This window comes from Callorhinus ursinus, unplaced genomic scaffold (assembly GCF_003265705.2).
Source record: "Callorhinus ursinus isolate GAN/ISIS: 27379988/994484 unplaced genomic scaffold, GSC_fseal_2.0 scaffold10, whole genome shotgun sequence".
Taxonomy (NCBI): domain Eukaryota; kingdom Metazoa; phylum Chordata; class Mammalia; order Carnivora; family Otariidae; genus Callorhinus; species Callorhinus ursinus.
Genome location: NW_027397072.1, coordinates 19921441 through 19945665, shown reverse-complemented (window position 1 = coordinate 19945665; position 24225 = coordinate 19921441). Strand labels below are relative to the sequence as shown.

General features: G+C 37.6%; 1 protein-coding gene across 11 annotated transcripts in view; it reads left to right on the top strand.

The window, feature by feature from the left end:
- The window catches only part of ITSN2 (intersectin 2), a 137823-nt gene that overhangs the window by 12902 nt on the left and 100696 nt on the right, over positions 1–24225 (top strand). For 6 of the 11 annotated variants that reach the window (XM_073897048.1, XM_073897047.1, XM_073897050.1 and 3 more), the window contains 2 exons: positions 14978–15041; positions 23174–23266. In XM_073897048.1, coding sequence (XP_073753149.1) covers positions 15011–15041; positions 23174–23266 — 124 coding nt within the window. In that variant the 5' untranslated portion in view covers positions 14978–15010. Of the gene's footprint in view, positions 1–14977; positions 15042–17223; positions 17326–23173; positions 23267–24225 lie in introns of those variants that run through there. The other 5 variants (XM_073897043.1, XM_025867828.2, XM_073897045.1 and 2 more) reach the window with 1 other exon arrangement.

The window sequence follows — 24225 nt, the reverse complement described above, 5'->3', positions numbered from 1 at the left end:
CAGGTTCAGAGAGGGGGGAATGAAATAAGATGGGACAGAGATAAAGGGAACATATTCCAACACTAGAAAAATAGAGGATAAACCCTAAAACACCTCATAAGCCATATGAAGGAGATTAGGTTTATTTTTTTTCTTTAAATTTTTTATTGTTACGTTAATCACCATACATTACATCATTAGTTTTGATGTAGTGTTCCATGATTCATTGTTTGTGCATCACACCCAGTGCTCCATGCAGAACGTGCCCTCTTTAATACCCATCACCAGGCTAACCCGTCCCCCCACCCCCCTCCCCTCTAGAGATTAGGTTTATTTAATGTAAAGGTTTGTTGAGATATAATTCATACCATAAAATTCACCCTTTTAAAATTTACAATTCTGTGGTTTTTATTATATTCACAGAATTGTACAGCCATCACCAACATCTAATTTGAGAACATTTTTAAAGACTTTATTTTTTTGAAGATTTTATTTATTTGACAGAGCGAAAGAGCACATGCAGGGGGAGCAGTAGAGGGAGAAGGAGAAGCAGGCTCTTGGCTGAGCTTGGAGCCTGATGTGGGGCTCCATCCCAGGATGCTGGGATCATGACCCGAGCTGAAGGCAGACGCTTAACCATCTGAGCCACCCAGGCAACTAATTTTAGAACATTTTTTAAAAAGATATTTATTTATTTATTTGAGAGGGTGGGGGAGGGAGCAGGAGGAGGAGGGGGAAGGGGCAGCAGGAGAGGAACAAGCAGACTCCCTGCTAAGCAGGGAGTCCGATGCAGGGCTCTATCTATCCCAGGACCCTGGGATCATGACCTGAGCCGAAAGCAAATGCTTAACCAACTGAGCCACCCAGGCACCCCTAATTTTAGAACATTTTCATCATCCAAAAAAGAACCCCCTTATCCATTAGCAGCCATTCCCATTCCTCCCAACACCCCCAGGCCTAGGCAACTACTAATCTACTTTCTGTCTCTATGAATTTGCCTATTCTGGACATTTCATATAAATGAGAACATAAAGTATGTGTGGTCTTTTGTGATTGGTTTCTTTCACAACCGTAATGTTTTTAAGGTGTGTCTTTGTTATAGCATATATGAATAATTCACTTCTTTTTATGGCTAAATATTCTATTATATGGATATACCACAGTTGGTTTATCCATTCATCAGTGGATGGACATTTGGGTTGTTTCCACTTTTTGGCTATTATGAAGAATACTGCTCTGAGCATCTGTGTACACATTTTTGCGAGGACATAGGTTTAGGTTTTTGTTTCTCTTGGGTTCATACCTATGCTGAGTTATGTGGTAACCTATGCTTAACATTTTGAGAAACTGCCAAATTGTTTTCCAAAGCAGCTGAATCATTTTACATTCCCACCAGCAATGTAGGAGGGATACGTTTAGGATATTAGATTTTATACTACTAATGAGTGTTACTATACAGAATCACAGTGGAAAAATGACTGAAAATTTTTGGGTTAGATTGCTGCTTCTCCAGTATGGTTCAAGGCACATGCTATGTCAGCAGACTTTTCCTGATGAATATGAAACTAAAATGTAAGTTATTTTCTTATTTCTTAGGAGCTACTGTTATTTCGTGTCCATAGTCTTTGTTTTTTGTATTAGTGTGGGCTACTTATAATCTGAGTTACTAAGGAATACTGAAATGTACTATTCGTAAACTAAAATTAACCAGTCTCTAGAGCTTACTGAGGGCTCTAATTTAGTTTTCTATTAAGAAACCTGTTAGCTATACAATACTTTGGCAGCATTGAAAAATTCCTACAAGGTACACCCACACTCAGATGTAGATACTGTTTTCAGTGCAAGCATTGGTATTGTCTTGAGTTTGATGTGGTTCCAATTGCTATTCTTGAATTAACTGTAATTATAGAATCAATGTTAGATTTAATTTTGTTGCCCATTTTGCTCTTATGCAACTGTTGCATTGTATACTTCTTCATCATGGAGTTATTTTTCTATTGGAAAATGGAAGCAGATGGTTAAGTTGGGTCTCTTGTCCCACTTAGGTGGGCCATGGTTAGAATAGTTTGAGAATGAATGGAATATGTAATGGAAGGATTCTTTCCTACTCGAGTATACCTTTTTTAAAGTGGGAATTAGTGTATTTATAATTAAGAGCCTTAGCTATGGAAAACATGAACCTTCTGAAAATCTTCACATTGGCTTTAGAGGTCTGAAGCCTTTGGAATTGTATGCTACATTCTGTACATTTGTGTTTTTTTCCAGAAAGAGCAACTATAGGTTTGCCAGATTTTTTTTTTAAGTCCGTGACTCCTCAAAATTAACTCAGATTGGTGAAGAGAATTTGTAAATTTGTGTTTTTGAAGTATTTGAGGGAGGTGGGACCTTGTTTTGGTTAGAGATAGATATTTTCTGGACACACTGTGGTTTTAGTGGGACTAATTCCATATTAGAGTATCTCTGTCTTGTTTTGTGGTAGTATTTCTCCCTGTCAGAACTTGGAGTTTGCTTTTAAAATCCTCATTCTACATTTATTATTTTATATTTGCTTTCTCAGTAGATTAGGATGTTCTATTTAAGAGCATTCTTTTTGCTGCATTGATAGCATACTTTCCAGTAACTGAAACATCCTGATATTAAAAAAAAACAAACCTTAAATTGGACTGATAGAATAGGAAAATGGATGGTTGCTTTTGTACCCATTGGCCACTACTTTCATTTTCTTTACTCTCTTGTTCTGTTTGTGTTTGGGTTGAGATTGGAAACTACCAGTCACAGGTGGAAGCTCTTCCCACTCAGGACCTTCTGGGTGTGGCCTTGGTTTTGGATGCCAGTCTCTTTAGGCCTCTGCAGTAGGGTATGTGTGGAGGAGTGTACCTTTTCTCTGTAGTTTTTAGCACTAGATGTAGCATGGCAGAGTTTGAAAGATTGGTAATTTTATTTTATTTTATTTTTTAAGATTTATTTATTTGACAGAGACACAGTGAGAGAGGGAACACAAGCAGTGGGAGTGGGAGAGGGCGAAGCAGGCTTCCCTCCAAGCAGAGAGCCCAGTGTGGGGCTCCATCCCAGGACCCTGGGACCACGACCTGAGCCGAAGGCAGACTCTTAACGACTGAGCCACCCAGGTGCCCCAAGAGATTGGTAATTTTAGTTAAATGTTTTTGGTAAAACAGACTTGTTACTTAATATTGTTTATAATAGACAAGAGCAAAGCTCTGGGTCATATTTGCTATTGTGTTAAAAGATGGTGTAGTAGAATACAAAAATATATTTGGTCTTTGTCCCTGGTTCCTGGCACAGATCTCCTAAAACCTTTGGAATTTCCTGAATGATAGGAGTGTCTTCTATTCATAATAAGCCCCTTCCCATCATACCTGAGGTATACTAATGAGGCTCAAAGTGGTACCCCTAGGTAGCCTCAGGATGAGGATACTTTCCACCCCACCCATCGCCCTCCAGGAAGAGGAGGTGGGCCCTAGAGATTGAGCTCTCTAAAAGCTCTAGGACAATGAGAGCTTCCAGGTTGGTAAATGTATTGTGCTGGGAGGGTGACATGCCCTTGCCCCCCATACCTTGCCCAGTGTGTCTCTTCCATTTGGCGGTCCTGAATTGTATCCTTTATATTAAAACAGTAAATGTAATTAAATTGTTTTTTCTAAGTTCTGTGAGCTTTTCTAGCAAATTATCAAACCCAAGGAGGGGATCGTAGGAACCTCTGATTTATAGCCAGCTGGTCAGAAGATGGCCCAGGACTAGTGTCCAGTGCCTGAAGTGGGGGCAGTCTTGTGGGACTGAGGCCTCAACCCGTGGGGACTACATCACACTAGGTAGTTAGTGTCAGAATTGAATTGAATTGAATTGAATTGTTGGACACCCAGTTGGTGTCAGAAAAAAAAACTCCATAGAAGGCATTACTGGTTTTTGAAAGACAAGTAAATTTACCATAGACTTCTCGTCTTTGAATTACTGAAAATTGTCTGTTTTTAATTGCTTGACATTTTGGTGTATGTGGTTTATATGAGATTTTTAAAAAATAGCAACAACAAAACTTGGAAAATAAAATTCAGTCCGTCTTTCAACCTAAGTCAACTACTTTTAGCATATTAATGCCTTTTTTTTTAAGATTTTATTTATTTGACAGAAAGAGCGAGAGCAGGAACACAAGCAGGGGGAGTGGGAGAGGGAGAAGCAGGCTTCCCGCTGAGCAGGGAGCCCGATGCGGGGCTCGATCCCAGGACCCTGGGACCATGACCTGAGGTGCCCCATCATCTTAATGCTTTTATTATTTTTTTTATATTAATGCTTTAAAAAAATGTTTAGAGAGAGAGAGAGAGAATCTCAAGCGGACTCCTAGCTGAGTGCAGAGCTGGATGCAGGGCTTGGTCCCACGACTCTGAGATCAGGACCTGAGCCAAAACCAAGACTGTGCCACCCGTGCACCCCAGCATATTAGTGCTTTTTAGTCAGAGTATCTATTTACATACTTACACACATACATACATCATTTTTACATAATTGTAATCAGTATAGATTTTTGTCTACTTACTACATGGAAGGTATTTTTTTCTGTGTTACTTCATGATTTTCATAAATATTAATGGCTGTGTTATTTTTGTCTAGTAGATAGACTATGATTTATTAACCATACTCCCATTTTCAGGTGTTTGGGTTGTTTCAAGTTTTTTGCTCTTACAAATAAAACTGTGATAAATATTATTTGGTGAATGTATATTAAACAGCCTGTCAAACTCTTGTTAGGTGTTTCACAAAGATAAGGTCCTTCCCTTAAGAGGTTTTCTTCTAATCCTTGACATGCGCATATATAATTTTGAGTATTTGCATCCATATTCTAGAATTTTGTGTTTTTTAAAAATTTACTTTATATCACAAACATTACCCATATACTGTAGCCTTGAAATTATCATTTGTGATACATGCATAGTATTCTGAAATTTATTTTCTTGTTCCTTTCTCTTTTGGATAAATTAACCTGATTTGTATACTCAATCATAAAAGAAAAGATTGACAAATTTTGGTATGAAAATAAAGAAGTTAGTATAGTAAAAGATGCCTTCAAATCAAAAGGCAACAAGCTGGATGAAAAGTTTTTATGACACATGTTACGAGTCTGGGAGAGTGAGGGAGAAAGTGTGAAATGGTTGTGGGTGGGAGGGCAGAGCAGATGGACTAGGGAAACATGGACTTGTCAGGCTGGCAGGAGTTAGTGGTCAGGAGTTTAGAGTGATGCCCGTCAGCACCTTCATTCGTGGGGTTTTACCAGATGCATAGTATACAGGAAGAGGGGAGAGTGAACTTGAGGATGCATACAATGACTTATAATTTGGGTAAGGAGGGATATTAGGACCTAAGGAAGGGGATGTTAGGGCATAAGGAAGAATGAGAGACAGTGAAAAGTTGCCAAGACCAATAGATTGTAGGTCCTGGCAGAGTTAAAGAATTGCTGGAGTCTGGGAACTAGAGAGAGTGGGCTGTTGAGCAAAGGTCTGGTGAAGGGAGGGTGGGAGGCTTGAAGTGGGTTACAGAGGAGTGCAGTCATCATGATAACAAGGCCTAGGGTGTGACCTGGTAGTGCCTGGCTAAGATAAGATGTAGAATAAGACATTTGGAATAAAGGGGGCCAAAGACTTGGAGGCCAGGATGTGGGCAGGATCATCTGTGTGGATGACTTGACTTCACCAGAAAGTATGGGATTAATGGTGGGGAAGGGCTGGTGAGGTAGGTGTGAGGCCAGTTAAGGAATTGCCATGGTGATTGTGGGGGGCAACAGTGAGGGAGAGCCACTGGTCAAGTCAGATGCACTAGGGTTCTTTTTCAACTTTTATTTATGAAAAATGTCAAACATAGGCAAAAGTTGAAATTGATCACTTTCTTTTCTATTTACCTTCATTTACCCATATACTTTTTAATTTAATGTTTTTGTATTTTTGCGTGAGCTTTATTTCTTTTTAGAAGAAGGCAGGCTATAAATAAGTCCATTTCCAGGTTCCTTTCCAGAAGAGTTGTGCTAATTTACATTTCTATCAGCTAGGTATTAATATAGTACTCATTTTTACAGCTATTGTTATAGTTCCTTGCATTGTTAAGCTCTTCACTATTTCATGTGAATAAACCGCCACCTATTTTCCCAGACCACGCTCTTCACTCTGCTTTTCACTTTTTACCTCAGCCTAGAATGTTTTTCTCCCACATTTATTCATGTAACAAATGTTTGCATGTGTAAGGCATAGCTAGTTGAACAGAAGCTGAAATGCACATACCTGGTTGATTCATGGGCACATATTTGCATGTGACCTTCTCCTGTTGCTTGAAGAGAAGGGAAATTTGTGCTTAGGCACCTGGGGGCCCAGGAGATCCAAGAGTTTGTTTTCAACCCTGCCCTTTGGACTGTCTGGCCCAAAGAAAACATGTACGGTCTCAACTCCTTTTCCTTCCGCCTCCAAACTTATGTGTGTCTTTATTTATCCTTATTTTCTGTTTTGTCCTATGTTCCCAGAGCCAGAAGTGTGTGCCCCAGGTTCTACCTTTATACTCTGGAGCTGTCTACTTTCTCTGGACTCTAGCTTTCATTATTAGATAACCTCCTTTCCTTCTCATTTTGGAAATTAAATCTCTCCTCTTCTTCTAAAAATAGTTCTGTTCCTCCATCTAAAAGGAAAGCCTTATAACCTTGCCTCTTTCCTGAAGCCTCCCCCCCCACCCCCCCTTTTCTTCCTTTTTCCTTTAACAACATACTTCTTTAGTCACCTACACTTCTCCTCCGATTTACTGCTGGGTCTGCTTCAGTTTGACTTACAGCCAGTTCCCTGCACAGATTGCCAAAACTCGTGGCTTAGTCTTGACTTCTGTGACATTTGACAATTGTGACCATCATCTCCTTGAAATGCTTTTCTTTCCTCTATATTCTGATTTCTCCTTTTTCTCAACCTCTGTTCTGATCGTTCTTCTCCTGTGTCCTGGTACATGCTTTTTGTGGATAATGTCATTCACTGACCTGTTTACAGCTATTCCCAATCCATGGTAGCTACCAAATCTAGGTCTACAGCCTGGTCAGAATCCTTACTATCTCTTAGACATTTCCACTTAGATGTCTTTCTGGGTGCATCAGATTAGGTAAGCTGAGAATTGAACATTTTGTTGCTCACCCCCCAAATCTAATATCCAAATTGCTACTTTCTTAGAACTTTTGTCTTGGTTAGTATTACCACTCTGCAGTCACCCAAGATAGAAACTTACCTTGATGCTCTTCTTTGATCAGCAGCATTTAGCTGGTCAGAAAATGCTGTCTATTCTAGCTCGGAAATGCCTCTTCTCTGTTGTCCAAGTTCAAATTCTCACCATCTGGAGGATGCCAGGCAGTCACAACTGGTGTCCCTGTCTCAGGATACACAAGTCCAGTTCAGTTCCTATATTGTTTGTCAGAATTCGCTTCCTCTGCCCTTAAAAGATCAGGTTCTTCTCTTGTTTCTTACATATGCTTTCCCTGGATAAAGTCACTCACTGATATGATGACAACTCTTCCAGTCCCTGTTGACTACCAAATCTAGGTGTCTATCTCGAATAAATACTGGCTCTCCGTGACTTGCACAGTGAAATTCAAAATCAATAGCATGACATACTTTGTTCCTTAAATTGTGTGATCTTGGCAAGTTAATCTCTTTGGCTTCTCTTTGTTTCTAAAATAAAAGGGATGGAATTCAGTATGCTGTTTAATTCTTTAATAAAAATCATCAGATAAAATATTATAGAGAAGCCTCAGTATGTAAAACACAAAAACAGAGCTACTTTCATTGAAGTTGGTATCCCCTTCCAACCCTCCATCCCTCTTCCCTAATCCACATCTGTTGTAGTTCTTTGAAATTTCTAGAACTGCAAGGAGCAAAATTTAAAACTATTGGGTTTCCTAAGGTCTCTTTTAACAATTAAAATTAAATGAGTTCTGGGGCGCCTGGGTGGCTCAGTCAGTTACGCGTCTGCCTTCGGCTCAGGTCATGATCCCAGGGTCGGGCAGGGAGCCTGCTTCTCCCTCTCCCTCTGCCTATCTGCCTACTTGTGATCTCTCTCTCTCTCTCTCTCTCTGTCAAATAAATAAAATATTTTTTAAAAAATTAAGTGAGTTCTTTGAAATCCCTTGGCTCTCAAATTACCCCATCTTTGAACAGGAAAGGCTCTACTGTGATACTGGCTGTGTACTTTCCTTTTACACAGTCCTTCCTTTAGATTCAGGTGCTTTTCCTTTCTCTGTGTCAGTGCCTGTCCACACACCTCTACAATGTCTTTCACTCTGAGGAGTGAATCAGAGTGAAGAAAGATAGATAGAGTGAGAAAGTTTTATAAGATATGCCTTCAGGAACATTATCTTGTTTTTGAATGTCAGACCTTCGGTCAAATTTATTTAAGCTAGACAATGTTTAATGAACATGATAAGTATAATTGAAAAACCTGAGTCTTTCTGTCCCAATGTAAAAACTTCAGAATTCAACAGGCCATAAAACTTTATCTCTAAAAGTATACTTAAAATACTTAAAAATAGTTATGGAAGGGCCACGTTGCAAAGGATAATTTGGTCTAAAATCCAGATTTTTGGTGCCTGCAGGGTTTCAAGGGAGTCATTTGGAGTTTCTTTTCTGTATATTCGGTTCCACAGTGCCTCGCTCCATGCTTCCCTTGCTTCATTTTTGTTTGTTTGTCTTACCCATACTACTCATTTACCCAATTCATTTGTTCAGCAAATCTTTATTGAACATTTTCTCTGGGAGTCTGGTTTACGCACTAGGCCTAAAAAAAAAAAAAAAAAAAAAAACACCTCTGCCTAGAGCAAGTGAAACATGTGCAGTTGAAATACAGTATGATAAATGAAGTTACCGTGGGATGAACAAGTGTTGTGGACAACATAGGAGACCGTGACTAACTGGGAGGACACAAGTCTCTCAGATAGGAGGTGTCCTTTGAGTTGGGAGTTGAAGAACGAGAAGAAAGTGTGGTGAATGTGACAGAGGGAACAGCTCTTCACAAAGAAATATGGGAGTGAAAAAAGCATCACTGTTTAAAAAAAAAGCTGATGTACTTAGGACATCTGAATCAAGGGAACATGTCTAGAGATGAATGTGGTAAAGTAGATTGAGGTGAGGTTCTGAATCATATTTATACCATGTTTCATACTAACAAGTTTGGGCTTGAACTCGTAATTGTGAAGTAATTTAAGAAGGCGAAGGGCATTAGTAGGTGTTTTGGAAGAAAACTAGGAGCTCTGTGGAAGGTCTCAAGGCAATAAGACCATTTTAGGAGGTTCATGCCCTAATTCTCCCAGTGATGTGCCTGGGAATCTCTAGATTAGTAAGTGTCCCAGGTGATATGGTCAGGCAAGTTGGGAAACTCTTATGTCCAGAGCACTGGACGTGAGATGTGGTTTCTGGGACCAGTTTTGCTACTGACTAGCTGTGTGAGCTCATACAAGTCTCCCAGTCTTCCCATCTTGAAAATTGAGGGCTTTGAACTAAATACTGTGATTGTTTCCTTCTAAAATTCTGTTCTCCTAGACAGACAAAAAATCCAACCTTAATTGAGCTATTTTTAACTTATAATGGCTATAATTTTCCCCCCTCTAGATCTTAAAGAAGGATTTCCTGCTTTTGGTGAAGCATTTCTACTTTTCTCTGTCTTAGTATGAACATAGTTGCCATGTTCTAAAGTGGCCTTTGCTTTATATTAATTTGCAGAATTCTTCTTTGCCTTAGGTCTGCTATCTACCGCATGTGTTTTTTTGGTGTCTCAAAAGGTAACAGTGCCAGTTCTCCATTAATTTATAATGTGCAAGGAAAGCTCCACATGAATATTCTTTCTTCCACATGAATATTCTAAAGCCATAGGTAATTAACACAGTGTTTTAATTGTATGATAACTGCAAACTGCCAAGATTGCCCATCATCATGTTACCCCTTCAAAGGAATGGAGACAGGTGTTTGTTGGGTGCTGACTCCAATCACACACACCTGAAACAGGCATCAGGCCTGTAACTGGGGAAATGCTGATTACCCTTTTCTTCCTCTGAGAGGGTTATACCAAGAGGAAAGAAATAATTAGCTGTCCCCTAATTTATGTATGTGATAGACCTATATGTTGGAAGACATCTCTGGCTTGTTTTCCTTCTCCCCTACAAATGAAACATTAAGTAGAGCTGCTGCTTTCAGGAAGCTGTGACCTATTCATCATTAATTATTATCCCCATTTGAGAGAAGAAGCGGCATACAAAGCCCATGGGAATTTCGTGGCCTTTAAAATTAGACAGATTTGAGATTGCATCCTGAATTCATCACTCAGCGAATATTGGCAAGTAATTTCGCCTTTCTGTTTGTTCATCTGTGAAATGAGTACAGTATCCTCTGCCTTGCAGGGATAATTGTGAATGTTATTAGTGTTATCAAAGGTGTCTAGCAGTATCTGGCACCTGGAAGCGTGTTCTTCAAGCTCCTCTGTTTCTCCTCTGAAGTTCCTTGTACATAACCTGGAACATATTAGATTCTCAGGATTGAGCATGACACATAGTAGCTGATTAATAGAAGTGTATTGCATTAATAGTAAGCATGTATTAAATGGTAGCTAGTATGATTACGTAAAGTAAAACAATTGATTTTTTAAGTGTAAAATATGTCTGATTTTTCAAAATTTCAATTGTTATTTCTTTGTACAAGTACTATTCTGCAAGTAGATTAGTAGAATTGTTAAGCATGAGGTAATTATTTGACAACGGGGCAGAGAGAATTGATATAAACATAACAGATATGAAATAGTGTGCTTTAAAAGCTTACTGGTTCTAACAAATTGCACTACCATAGTGAGATGTTACCACAGTCAATCAGATGTTACATGTATGCATCCATGTAATAATATGGTACCTGCATGCATGGCGGGCTAAATCCCATGTACCAGGTAAAGAAAGTTCTGTAATATTGGTACCTTTGGCTTTACTGCAGGGGTTTGCCCTCCCTTCCCATTATATTTATTTGATTCATTCTTTGGTTTTATTTCAGAATTATACCTATGATTACTGAGTATCTATTATGTGGCATTCTGTTGTATTCATAGAATATGTAATGACTAACCAGAAGTCCTAGATAGATAATCTTTAAGTTTTAGACCTACATCTGATTAAGGCTTTGTGACTGTGGGATCTTATACTTTATCTTTGGTAAGTGCATGCTTTCTCCTCAACCTGTCTTTGGTAATTCATGTGCTTTTATGCAGTTACACAGTGTGTTGCATGTAATACTTTTAGAGGATTTTTCTCCTACATTTTGAGACTATCTTAGTCTCAGAGACCTAATAAAATAGGTCTTGCTACTTGCTACTATGTATCTGTAAGTAAAGTTTCTTTGCAGGCATGTTGACTTATTTTGGTTTAACATTACTGATGACAATTTAAAATTGGGGAAGTAAAAGTGTTATACTTTTTTGTAGAATTTCTGTATCGAGGAAGTATCAGTCATAACTTTATGAGACTTCCTCTGTGTTCACTTTTTCTTAAAACTGGTGACACCACAGTTCACCCAGTCTCACAAACAAATTCTGGGAGTCATCGCTTAGATTTCTTTTACTTCATAATCCTTCATATCTAAAGAGTTTCTGTTTTAAACCCTTCCTTATTTTTCCATTTCATCCCGTCTGCTCTGTTCCGTCTGCCACTATTTTAGATCAGGTGCCAGTTATTGTTCTCATATCTTCCCTAACTGATCATCCCTGGTATAGCTCTGGTCTTTTCCGCACCGTTGATTGTCTTAAGTGAAATCTATATCCCTCCCCTTAAAACCTTTTAAAACTCCTCGTGAGCTACAGGTTCAAATCCAGTGTTCTTAATCCCATGTTAAGTGAGTTCTTGACTACCCCACCATGTTTAGATATTTTTTTTCTGTGTAGTAGACAGCTCCAATACCTGAAGTTTATACTACCTTTTGAGAAAGTAGTGAAGAAAAAACTAACTTGTACATAGGTGGAATTTCCTCCTACCTAGGAAGAGTATAGTGATAGGTAAAGTCTAAGTGTGGTAACAGAATTAAAGCTCCATTGCAATAAAGCTTTTTTTTTTAATTCCAGTATAGTTAACACAGTGTTATATTAGTTTCAGGTGTACAATGCAGTGATTCACCATAATAAGTATACTCTTAATCCCCTTCACCTGGTTCACCCATTCCCCGACCACCTTCCTCTGGTAGTCATCAGTTTGTTCTCTATAGTTGATTCTATTTTTTTGGTTTGTCTTTTTTTTATGTTATTTGTCTTTCTCTGACTTATTTCACTTAGCATTATACCCTCTAGATCCATCCATGTTGTTGCAAATGGCAAGATTTCATTCTTTTTTTATTATTATTTGAGAGGGAGAGTACGAGAGAGATTACAGAGGAAGAAGGAGAGGGAGAAGCAGACTTGCTGCTAAGCAGAGAGCCAAATGCAGGGCTTGATCCCAGAACCCTGAGATCATGACCTGAGCCAAAGGCAGAGGCTTAACCGACTGAGCCACCCAGGTGCCCCAGATTTCATTCTTTTTTATGGCTGAGTAATATTCCATTCTATATGTATACCAGATTTTCTTTATTATCTATCGGTGGACAGTTCGGCTACTTCTATAATTTGGCTATTGTAAATAATGCTGCAGTAAACATAGGGGTGTGTCTATCTTTTCAAATTAGTGTTTTCATATTCTTTGGGTAAATACGCAGTAGTGGAATTACTGGATCATATGGTAATTCTACTTTTAATTTTTTGAGGAACCTCCATACTGTTTTCCACAGCGTCTACACCAGTTTGCATTCCTACTAGTAGTGCACAAGGGTTCCTTTTTCTCCACATCCTCAGCAATGCTTGTTGTTTCTTGTGTTTTTGATTTTAGCTGTTCTGACAGGCGTAAGCTGATATCTCATTGTGATTTTGATTTGCATTTCCCTGATGATTAATGATGTTGAGCATCTTTTCATGTGTCTGTTGACCATCTCTGTGTCTTCCTTTTTTTTTTCCCTTGGAGAAATGTCTGTCTTTTTTAAATGGATTATTTGTTTTGGGGGCATTGAGTTTTATATGTTCTTTATATATTTTGGATACTAACCCTTTATCTGATATGTCGTTCACAAATATCTTCTCCCATTCAATAGGTTGTTTTTTAGTTTTGTTGATGGTTTTCTTTGCTGTGCAGAAGCTACACTAAAGCTTATTAACATCTAAAGAAAGGGCATATACTTTAAGAGGGAAGATGGTATATAGTGGTAGCATACAAAAAAGCTGGGAGTCAGAAGAGTAAAATTGGCAGTGTCATTCAAAGCATTATTGGAGGTTTAACCATCCCTATTGTGCAGTCCTTGACTTATTCTTGTTGTGTAGATAAATTTATCTGACTGTCAATGCCTGATGTCATTAAGCATTCTAATCACTGGTAACTCCCTTCCCTCACTACACAGTGATCTGGTTGAAATTTAGTAGATGTTATAGTTTGCTTTATAGGAAGAAAAGGTACTGTTCGTTTTCTTGGCTATTAAATTTCTCTTTGTAAATCAATAAATTGGATTTATATACCAGTCTTTTGTTGGTGTGACTAACTTTTGGTGGTTATACTGATACAGTCATATTTCTCTTTGAGCACACTGAATTCACTAAGATCCGGTGCCTGGTAACACTTCTTGGCAGCTGGTTAACCAGCTCCTCTGGGGACACCTTCCACCGTGATGTGTAACTCTTTATGCCTTCTTTGTTCACATGGCTTGTGCAAACATATTTCCTTTGGCTTCTAAAGATGTTACTATTTAAGTGATTGGGGTAAATAGATGAGCTACTGAATGATCTTTTTAATATAGTGATTTTCCCCTGCAGTGTTGTAATCCATGGTTTTAAATACTAAGTACATTATTATAAATTTCCTAGGTCTTCTCTCTCCCTAACTGGTCTTACCCTCAAGATCTGTGGAATGAGGGGCACCTGGGTGGCTCAGTTGGTTAAGCAACTGCCTTCCGCTCAGGTCATGATCCTGGAGTCCCGAGTCCCGCATCAGGCTCCCTGCTCAGCAGTGAGTCTGCTTCTCCCTCGGACCCTCCCCCCCTCTTGCTCTCTCTCTCTCTCTCTCTCAAATAAATAAATAAAATCTTTAAAAAAGAAGATTTGTGGAATGAATTTTTAATTTATTCATAGTAAAATAATGAATTCAGGGTTCAGAATTACATAGCACTCTCCCTCCCTGGATGTTTGCAAAATAGCAGCCATTTATCAAACACTCACCATGTGTCAGTGTACTGGAATATGTCTAATACTTAAAAAATATACTCCTGCAAAGTATTTTTACAGATGGGGAATCTGAGACTCAAGAAGAGTTTAACTCTCCCATTGTCACAGCTAGGAAGATAGCAGAGCTGGGATTTAAATCACAGCTGTTAATTTCCAAAGTCGCTTCTCTTCCTAGTACTGGGTATTTGCCCAACACATTTAGTTATGTTTAAACAAACATATATATTATAACAATTCTGGACAATTTTTATAAACCTGTAGGATTCTGTGCCACATTTATTTTGGATATTTTTCTCATTTGCTGATTTTTTTAAAGAAAAGAATGTTATGGATTTCCATGTTATTATATACTTAATTTATACAGTTGATTTCTCTGAAATAACATCTTGCCTAGTTATAACAACCTTCCTCTCTCCCAAGTTAATTTCTACAAAATTGATTCATGCCAAGGGTTTCATTATTCAGTATTTGCTGTGAAATATGGGACTGTTTTTCTTATTTATAAATGTTTCTGTTTTAAAGGCAGCACCATTACCCAACAAAGTCTCCTACCCTTCCCTAAATGTAAATCCTGCCTCCTCAGCAGCAGCAGAAGCTCTGCATTGTTTTCTGTTGGAAGTGTGAACTCAAGGGGACGTTCCCACTGCTAAGCTGGTGCACTAACTGTGATCTGCCCTTGTTGTATTATTAATGGCACAATGTTTTTATGTTGCAGATGGCTGAGAGCTAGCAAGGAAAATTCAGGACCATGATGGCTCAGTTTCCCACAGCTATGAATGGTAAGCTGCTTTGTGCTTGTGGCAAGATAAAGAGGTTATGGGGTGTTTTTTGGTAGAGGTTGTAAAATACTCATTTTGATATTTTTCCTTAAGCTTATAAATGCAAAACTTAAAGTATTCTTATTGAAAATGTTTTGATAGTTTACTTCAGAACCACTGCATATATCTTCTATTAGAATATTATGCAGCAAATCCTGTGACTCAATATAAGCATGTTCTGCAGTATCATCTGGAATGTGTGCTTGCCTTTCAGCAGTTAAGAATAACCTAAAGGTGTATTGTGTTTGATGCATAAAATGGGAGGACAAAAAGCAGAGTGCTGTAAGTGAAGAATATTAAAGGTATTTTCAACAGTTTAGGATGATTGTAAACTGATTCAGCCAATAAAGATTCATCTAGTAATATACATATAAAATTATTCCCTTTATAAAGGGTTGTGTATGCCTAGATGCACGATTGTTTAATACGAAACATTTTTAAAGAAAATGTTTAGGTAACTTCAGTAACAAAAAGTTTTTAAAGTGTTTTTTCTGATTCTAGCTTTATTTCTTTTCCCAAATACAAATTAACCACACTTAATAAGCATTAAGGTACTGTGTATGTCATTTAGAATTAATTGAGAAAATGCATTATATTTTTAAATTGCTATGGAAATCTAAGATGTGAACTTAAATTTGTAGTAAATTTCATTAGCCAATTATAAATATAAAGGAATAGAGAGTCTAGTCAATAATTCTTTAACATTTAAATTGAAAGCAGTAATATTAAAGAACATTAGGGGAAAAAAAGGAAGCATCATGAATAATTCTACCACTTTCAAACAGCAATTCTGTTTTAATGTTACCATCTTGTATTTGATCAATTGCATCTTTTTTAAAAACATGTTTTCAGTCATAGGGCCAAGTTAAGTACATTGTTAATACAAAAGTACATGTTGTATATCCAAAATTTTAAGACTCAGGATTGACCTTGTGAGATTTAGGGAGGTTTCAGAAAAATGAATTATTTGTGTAAAAGGTAAAACTAAATTCTGTGTGGTAGAATTCTATGTCATGTAAGGATGGACTTGAGATAAGAGTTTTGTTTTGCTTTTTGCCTTTTCAGAACTCTTATTTAAAAATCAGTGTGAGCATTGCTGGAAATGGTGTGGGATTATGAAGATTATTTGATGCCACAGGCAACTTTTAAAAATTAAGTAATGGGTTTTTTCTTCATAATGAGTGATAAACATAAGTTTAGGATCAGGGTAATAATTGTAGTAGTAATGTGCTCTACCCAAATTTAGGATTTCTGCACACCATACAAAGGAGTTTGCATTAAACACATAGTTTAGTTTCAAACTTCAACCAAAATGTTAGGTTTACAAACAAAATGAACATAAAAGAAAGCAGTATAGGCCTAGTCTTTCTTCATTCTGTTTCTTCCACTCCCTTAACATTTGTGTATCTACTTTGTAGCTCATTTCATTATATATGAAAGAATAATATTGGACAAAATGTTGGATAATTACTTTAGGAGTGATGTATAGAAGTTAAGGTAGTAAAAAAAGGAATAGAGGTAGTAATTTTTTTAAAAAATTCAGAAGAATTGATAGCAGATGTAGACTGTGGTACCCTCCTACTTAGTTTATAATACAGCTGAAGATTGAAGATAATCTTGTATATATCTAATTCAAGTCCAATTCAGAGTTTAAGATCTTACTGGAAGAGGCATTCACATATAACACAAAACCTTCAAAAGCAGTGTTTGCTCTTCTAGTAAATGCTCAATTATAGATGGTGTTAAATCTTTTCAATGCTCAGTACTGTTGGAACTTGTCTTTAAGTGCCCTAGACCAAGCTGTGTGTCTAAACGCTTCGAATGTATTTCTCACATTTTGCCATGTCTATTTCACCATCCCAAGACTAACCACAGATTTAGACTTCTTTGGTTTTCGCAGAGCTGTGCTGCCTTATACAGTAGCCATTAGCTACATGTGACGATTTTTATTTAACTTTAATAATAAATAAATTCATTCCCTCAGTTATATAGCCACATTTCAAGCTCTCAAAGCCACATGTGGCCAGTGGCCATTGTATTGGACAGTGCAGGTACAGAACATTTACATCATCTTAGAAAGTTCTATTGAGCAGATATTCTTTTCTTAGTCTCTTTGATGCTTCACTTCCCATCTCCTCAACAGAGCAAAAAAGATCAGTGCGTCATATTTTTACCACTCGTGGCTCTAATTCTGGTGTCTTCTGCACCAGCAGAATCATCCTTGCCAGAGTCTTCTTTGATCATGGTAGGTTTGCTTTCTGCTTTTCAAAAATGTAATGAAATTGTAAACACAGAGAGCCTGATACTTGAGTCATCAGGTGATAAGCAAGAGGCTACTTCAAATTCATGTTGCTGCCTGTTGATTGTAATGTACTGTAGCTTGTTCCAGCCATAAAACTGGGGGTTACTGAAGACTGGTTAAATGAGTAAGAAGTTCTGAAGCCCATGACAGTGGCTATATCCAAAATATGGAAGAGGGAAGGAGAAAGGGGAGGGAGAGAACGGCTAATGGCTTTAGGAGGAAAAAATGCCATTTTAGAGTTTTATTACCTTTTTAGAATTTTAGAGTTCATTAGTCTTTTCATCTGTGTGATTAGGAAATTGTTAAACATTGGATCTGCAGAATCAGAGGTGGTACTATACTGCATTTATAACAGCCCAAGCATTTATTATTCATGTCCCAGTTAAGGCTTTAGTTCTATCTAGACCAGTATTCTAGTTGTATTTTAGAGATTTAAGTTTGTACTGGGTTGATATATATCATTTGACTATTATTTTGAACCTGACCCAGAAATAGTAATTTCACAGCACACAAGCAGGATTGAACATGTTTGAATCATGTACCTTCAGAACTGTGTGTTAGAATACTGCCGTGCTACCACTCAGCTGTGTTGGCTTAACCTTGTGGTACTTGTGTGTGTACACACATGTGCGTATACATATGTGTATGTATGTATGTCTATATATGTAAAATAGGGACAACACTATTTACTGCTTGGGATTTAGCATATAGTGGATGTTCTGTAAATGTCTATTTTTCCTTCTACATAGACCATAAGAACATTTGTGACAGAGCCAGTACATGAGGAGGTGAGAATAAGCAACAGAAATCTTTATGAAAATACCACATTCTCAATTTAGTGATGAGTGGGGGAAGTTGATAGAATTTTAATACATTTCTAAAGTGATCAGACATTGTAAAAGGTTAGCTTTTCCAGGACAAATTAAACACCAACCCCAAAACTTAGATTTTCCTGACTTTCTATAAGACTTACAAATAAATACAGAGAAAAATTGGGAAGTGTTTTACTGGAAGTTCAAAATAATAAACTGTTGACTCTTGGAAAGGTTCTGTTAGTATATATTCTAAGAAAGCCAGAATTGGATCAACTACTTTTTTTTAAAGATTTTATTTATTTATTTATTGGGGGTGGTGGGAGAGAGGGGGCGGGGGGGGAGGGGTCGAGGGAGAGGGAGAGAGAATCTCAAGCAGACTCCGCACCCAGCCCGATGCAGGGCTTGATCTCACAACCCTGAGATCATGACCTGAGCCAAAATCGATTCAGACACCTAACCAACTGAGACATCCAGGTGCCCCAGATCAACTATTTTAAAATTGTTTTTGAAGTACGTATATTTCCTAGTTTTCTTATTTCTGTGTAACTTTTTCTTTGTGTAAAATTCTTAGTGCATTAACACCTTATGTTTTAATGTGGTCATTTTTTTTTGAAGTGTCCAGATTTAAAGATTATTCAAATACTACTTAAAAATTATTCCTTGTCGGGCGCCTGGGTGGCTCAGTTGGTTAAGCGACTGCCTTCGGCTCAGGTCATGATCCTGGAGTCCTGGGATCGAGTCCCACATTGGGCTCCCTGCTCAACAGGGAGTCTGCCTCTCCCTCTGACCCTCTTCCCTCTCGTGCTCTCTATCTCTCATTCTCTCTCTCTCAAATAAAAAAATAAAATCTTTAAAAAAAATTATTCCTTGTCATAATGCTTTAGACATTTTTATTCTGTAAGTGACATTAATCATAATATTTAATCATGATGTATCTGATTCTCTTGGCTAAGGGAGTGTATGAGTTCCTTTAAAGCATTGATTTTATTCATCCTGTACCCCTAGTCTTTGCACACAGTGGTGCCCCAAAATGTTTTTTGACTGAATGTATATGAAAGTGTCAAGGTTGCTGGAACTAAATAAGAAATCTTATCAGATAGTTGAGTTGGCCACTGTGAAGACAGATAGCCAAGGAAAAGTGAGGTGACAGTAGGACATAAGAAAGCACTGTCCTTCTGATGCCACAGAGCCCTCTGCAGTTGTAGGAAGCAGTTTGCCACTCCCTGGGGATGTATTAGAGCAGCTCTAATGTAACACACACTCCCTGGGTGTGTGTTAGAGCAGCTCAAGCCTTCCTAACCAGACTTTCCAGACTTAAAATAGTCTTTACAGTTTCTGACTAAAACGCCTAGCTCTCAGTATTTTCTGGCAAGGGTACCTTTACCAGAAGGGGAAGAGCCTGAGAAAGATTTTAATGCTCTGACTTTTCCTCAGTTATATTCTTCCCTGGGATTGGGTTGAGTAAGGAAACTAATTTATTGAATAGCCTCCATGTGGCTGGCGTGTATTAGATGCTATATTTTCATTTTGTTTTCTTTTCAAGTTGGGTTTATTGAGGTATAATTAATAACCCTTCTTAAGTATATAGTTCGATGGGTTTTAACAAATGTATACAGTCATAAAAATCAGGATATGGAATATTTCCATCACCCAGAAGATTCCCTCATTCCCCTATGCCCCGCCCTTAGCCACTGGCAACCACTGATTAGATTTCTGTGCCTACAGTTTTGCTTTTTCCAGAATGTCATATAAGTGAAATACACAGTATATAGCTATTTGTGTCTGGCTCCTTTCACCTAACAAAAAACTTTTGCAGTTCATCCAGGTCATGGATATATTTTTCTTTTTCTTTGCTGAGTAGAATTCCATTGTATAAATGTGTACCACAGGCTGCTTATCCATTCATCTATAAAAAACATCTAGGTTATTTCCAGGCTTTGGTGTCTAAACCAGATATCTAAAGCTGCTTTAATTATCAGAGGACAGATTGTTATCTGGACAAAGTCTTCATTTCTCATGGGTAAATACCCAGGTTTTTGGGTTTGGTGTTGGTTTTTTTTTTTTTTTTTAAGATTTTATTTATTTTTTTGCAGAGCACAAGGAGGGGGAGCAGGAGAGGGAGAAGCAGGCTCCCCACTGAGCAGGGGGAGCCTATGCAGAGCTTGATCCCAGGACCCTGGGATCATGACCTGAGCTGAAGGCAGACGCTTAATCGACTGAGCCACCCAGGTGCCCCTACCCAGGAATTTATTGCTGGGTTGCATGGGAAATGCATACTTAACTTCATAAGAAGTTGCCAGACTCTCTTTTCTAAATTGTCTCATTTTCCTTCCCCACCGGCAGTATGTGAGAGTTTGAGTTGCTCAGCATCCTTGCCAGCAGTTTTTTTTTTTAAAAACTTTAGACATTCTATGGGCATGGAGTGATATGTTACTGTAGTTTCAATATGCATTTCCCAGGGTGCCTGGGTGGCTCAGTAGGTTAAGCGTCTGCCTTTGGCTCAGGTTGTGATCCCAGGGTCCTGGGATCAAGGCCCCCGAGTCAGGCTCCCTGCTCAGCGGGGAGCCTGCTTCTCCCTCTACCCCTCCCCCTGCTTGTGCTTTCTTTCTCCCTCTCTCTCGCTCAAAAATAAATAAATAGAATCTTTAAAAAAAAATCGCATTTCCCTGATGATCAGTGACATTGAACATCTTGTCACATGCTTATTTGCCATCTGTATATCTTTAATATGTCTGTTCAGATCTTTTGCCCATTTTTTGAATGGGGGGAGCAGGGATTGTATTAATGAGTTGAATAGTTCTTTATATATATGTTGGATGCATGTCCTTTATTATATTTTGCAAATATTTTCTCCCAGTCTGTAGCTTGTCTTTTTCTTTTCTTTTCTTTTTTAGATTTATTTATTTTAGAGAGAGAGCAAGCTCATGCGCGCCCAAGCATGAGTGGGGGGAGGGACAGAGGGAGAGAATCTCAAGCAGGCTCCCTGCTGAGTGCAGAGCTGGACATGGGGCTCGATTTCACAACCCATGAGATCATGGTCTGAGTTGAAATCACAAGTCCGATGCTTAACCGACTGAGCCACCCAGATGCCCCATTGTCTTTTTACTTTCTTAACAACAGTGTCTTTAAGAAAGGAGAAAGTCGAACTTATCAAAAAATTTTAATCATTTGTGTTGTTTGTGTCTTAATATTATTTCCTAATCCAAAGTCACAAAGATTTTCTTGTTTACTTTCTTCACAAGAAGTTTGATAGTTTGGCTCCTGTGTTTAATTCTATAATCCATTTAGAATTAATTTTTTGTATATCGTGCAGGATTGAGATGGTTTGTTGTTATTGTCATTCATGTGGATGTTCTGTTTTTTCAGCCCGGTTCAATGAAGGGTTATTCTTTCCCCATTGAATTACTTAACGTCTTTATTGAAATCAAGTGACAACCTATTTGTGGGTTTATTTCTTTTTAATTATTGTCAGGGCAGATAGTTTAAGATTCTCAATTAAGTCTGTGGATTCTGATCCTGTCTTCAACACTTACCAACTTTGATATGTCGGGCAAATTATTTAATCTCTCCATGCCTCTGTTTCCTCCTCTGTAAAACAGTAATAATAGGAATAGTGACCTCATAGAATTCTTGTGAGACTTTTAGAAACAGTACACATGAAGCTCTTAGAGAAATACCTAACATGTGGCAAGTTTCATTAAATGCTGGTGTTGTTATTTTACCAATCTAATAGATGAAGAATTATATTTAGTGTTATTTTTAGAGTAGATACATTACTTTTTACAACAACTGTGTAAACTTAGATAATCTGCCCAACTTTTAGAGGTGGCAGCTAAGGTACAGAGAACATGAGCATCTTATCCATAAATATTGAGAGACAGCATAGCACAGAGTTCAGGCTACCTGGGTTCTGATCTCAGCTCTGCCACTTATTAGTTGTGTGACCTTGAGCAAGTAACTTTACCACTGTGGGTTTTGGTTTCCCTCACCTGTGTCATGGGGATAATAGTAGTACTTAATGTATAGGGCAGCGGTGGGAGTAGTGAGTGACTGCATAAAAAGTCCCTGACATAGAGTTGGGACTCGGTGAAAGTGAGCTGCTTCCTTCTTTGTCATCCTTTGTTGTTGTCGTGGTTTTCTGTTGTCATCAGTTTTCCAGGTTCCTGCGGTAGTAAAGCAGTCCATCCACACTCCTAGTCACAAGGGTAGCGACAGGTTAATTTGTTTACTTTATAATAAACTGATAAACCAAATAGGTGTTTACTATGTGTGTGGTATTTAGAAAGTGTGTGGGTTTGGCTGTTTTGGGAACTTAGTTCTTCAGTACATCTGCTTCTGTATTGTTAACTTTAATCTTAAAACTTGTCTTTAAAAGAGGATGTTTATAGATTTTTTTTAATCCATTCATTTAAGGATAAGAAATATTTGTTAAATCAGGTCCATCTTAGTGCTTCAAAGTATATGGGTACCTACTTTTCAATGATAGGCATTCCTGGAAACAACTCTGTAAGGCAGATTTTTATACCATAAACAGCAAACATGTATGAATTTATATACCTAAACATACTTGGTTTCTTTTTGGTGGAAGTTGAGTAAACTGAAAAGGTAGTCAAAAGTGAAGTATATAGGTGGTTATTAGCTACATTGAATGTGTAGAGAGGATGGGAATAATATTTTATTCATCTTTTTATTTCCATAATTTAGCTTATTGCCTATTTCAAGTGAGTGGTATTCAGTAATTGTTCTATAGATGTTAATGGGGTGAATGAGTGAAGAACCTCAGGGCTGTGCTATATATGTATATTTTATGTACGTATAATATATATATGGTCATGATAGAGCTTTACTGTTTGTGTCACGCAGGGATAGAGTACTATCACTAAATGGACACCTGTGATTCATGTTTACATTTTAGAATTATTTGGAGCATTCTTGTATATATACTATAATTTCTTTGCCTTTCACTTATGGTTTAGGAGGGCCAAACATGTGGGCTATTACCTCTGAAGAACGGACTAAGCATGACAAGCAGTTTGATAACCTCAAACCCTCAGGAGGTTACATAACAGGTTTGTATTTATATATTTATTTGTGAGTTATGTTCCTTTTCATGTAATGTCTTAGAATTAGTTTTAATTTGATTACCATCAATTTTGTATTACTAAGTGATAAATTCCTATCAATCAGAATTCATGCATTAAAAAAAATAGTGGCTTTCTTATTTTACCTGCAACTGTCTTAATTTGTTTTTTTGGATTTGGCTTATAGATCTTTTTCTTAATCCTAAATGATAACCAACAATTTCAGTTTAATTGTCCAGTTTCCCACTTTAACATTATTTCTAGAACGTTTTCAATTTATTTCTTAAGGTAATTGAGACTTTTTTCCAACCAAATTTATTAATGTGCTCTTAATCCATTGTGCCAGTTCCCTGTATAGCAGTCAGTATTACTAAGTCTAGAAGAAGTACATATATCAGGCCCATTTCCTTGAAAATAATCTAGAGGTTTTTTTCTACAATCTGTTTTTACCATGCTAGTCCTCTGTTTTTGAGAGTTGATACCAAGCGTTGATTGTTGGCACTATCCCTTGTTTTGCAAGATGACCTCCAGAGCCTAAAGAGGATTAATTAGGTGTGTCTTTCAAATTTTTTTGTATAGATTAAACTTTTTTCCTATGCCAGAGGACCCGAGTGCTTTATTTACAGTAATAGTAACTATAATGACTAATATTTACCAAATCTGTGCTGTATTTCAGATGTTATACCTAAGTGCATCATCTCATTTAATCTTACAGCAACCTTATAGAGTAGCTACTATTGCCTGTATTTACAGATTGTTAGTGTTGATCTGTGCTGTGAAACCTTTCAGTCTGATTTTGGAATCCATCCTCTTAGGCATTATAGCTTAATGTTATTTGTACTTCTATAATGCTACCTTTCCTGGTATCAGGACTGGGATTTGATTACCCTACTTACAAGTTAATAATGTAGTCTGTTACTGTCTCATGGATGCGACACAAGACCCAG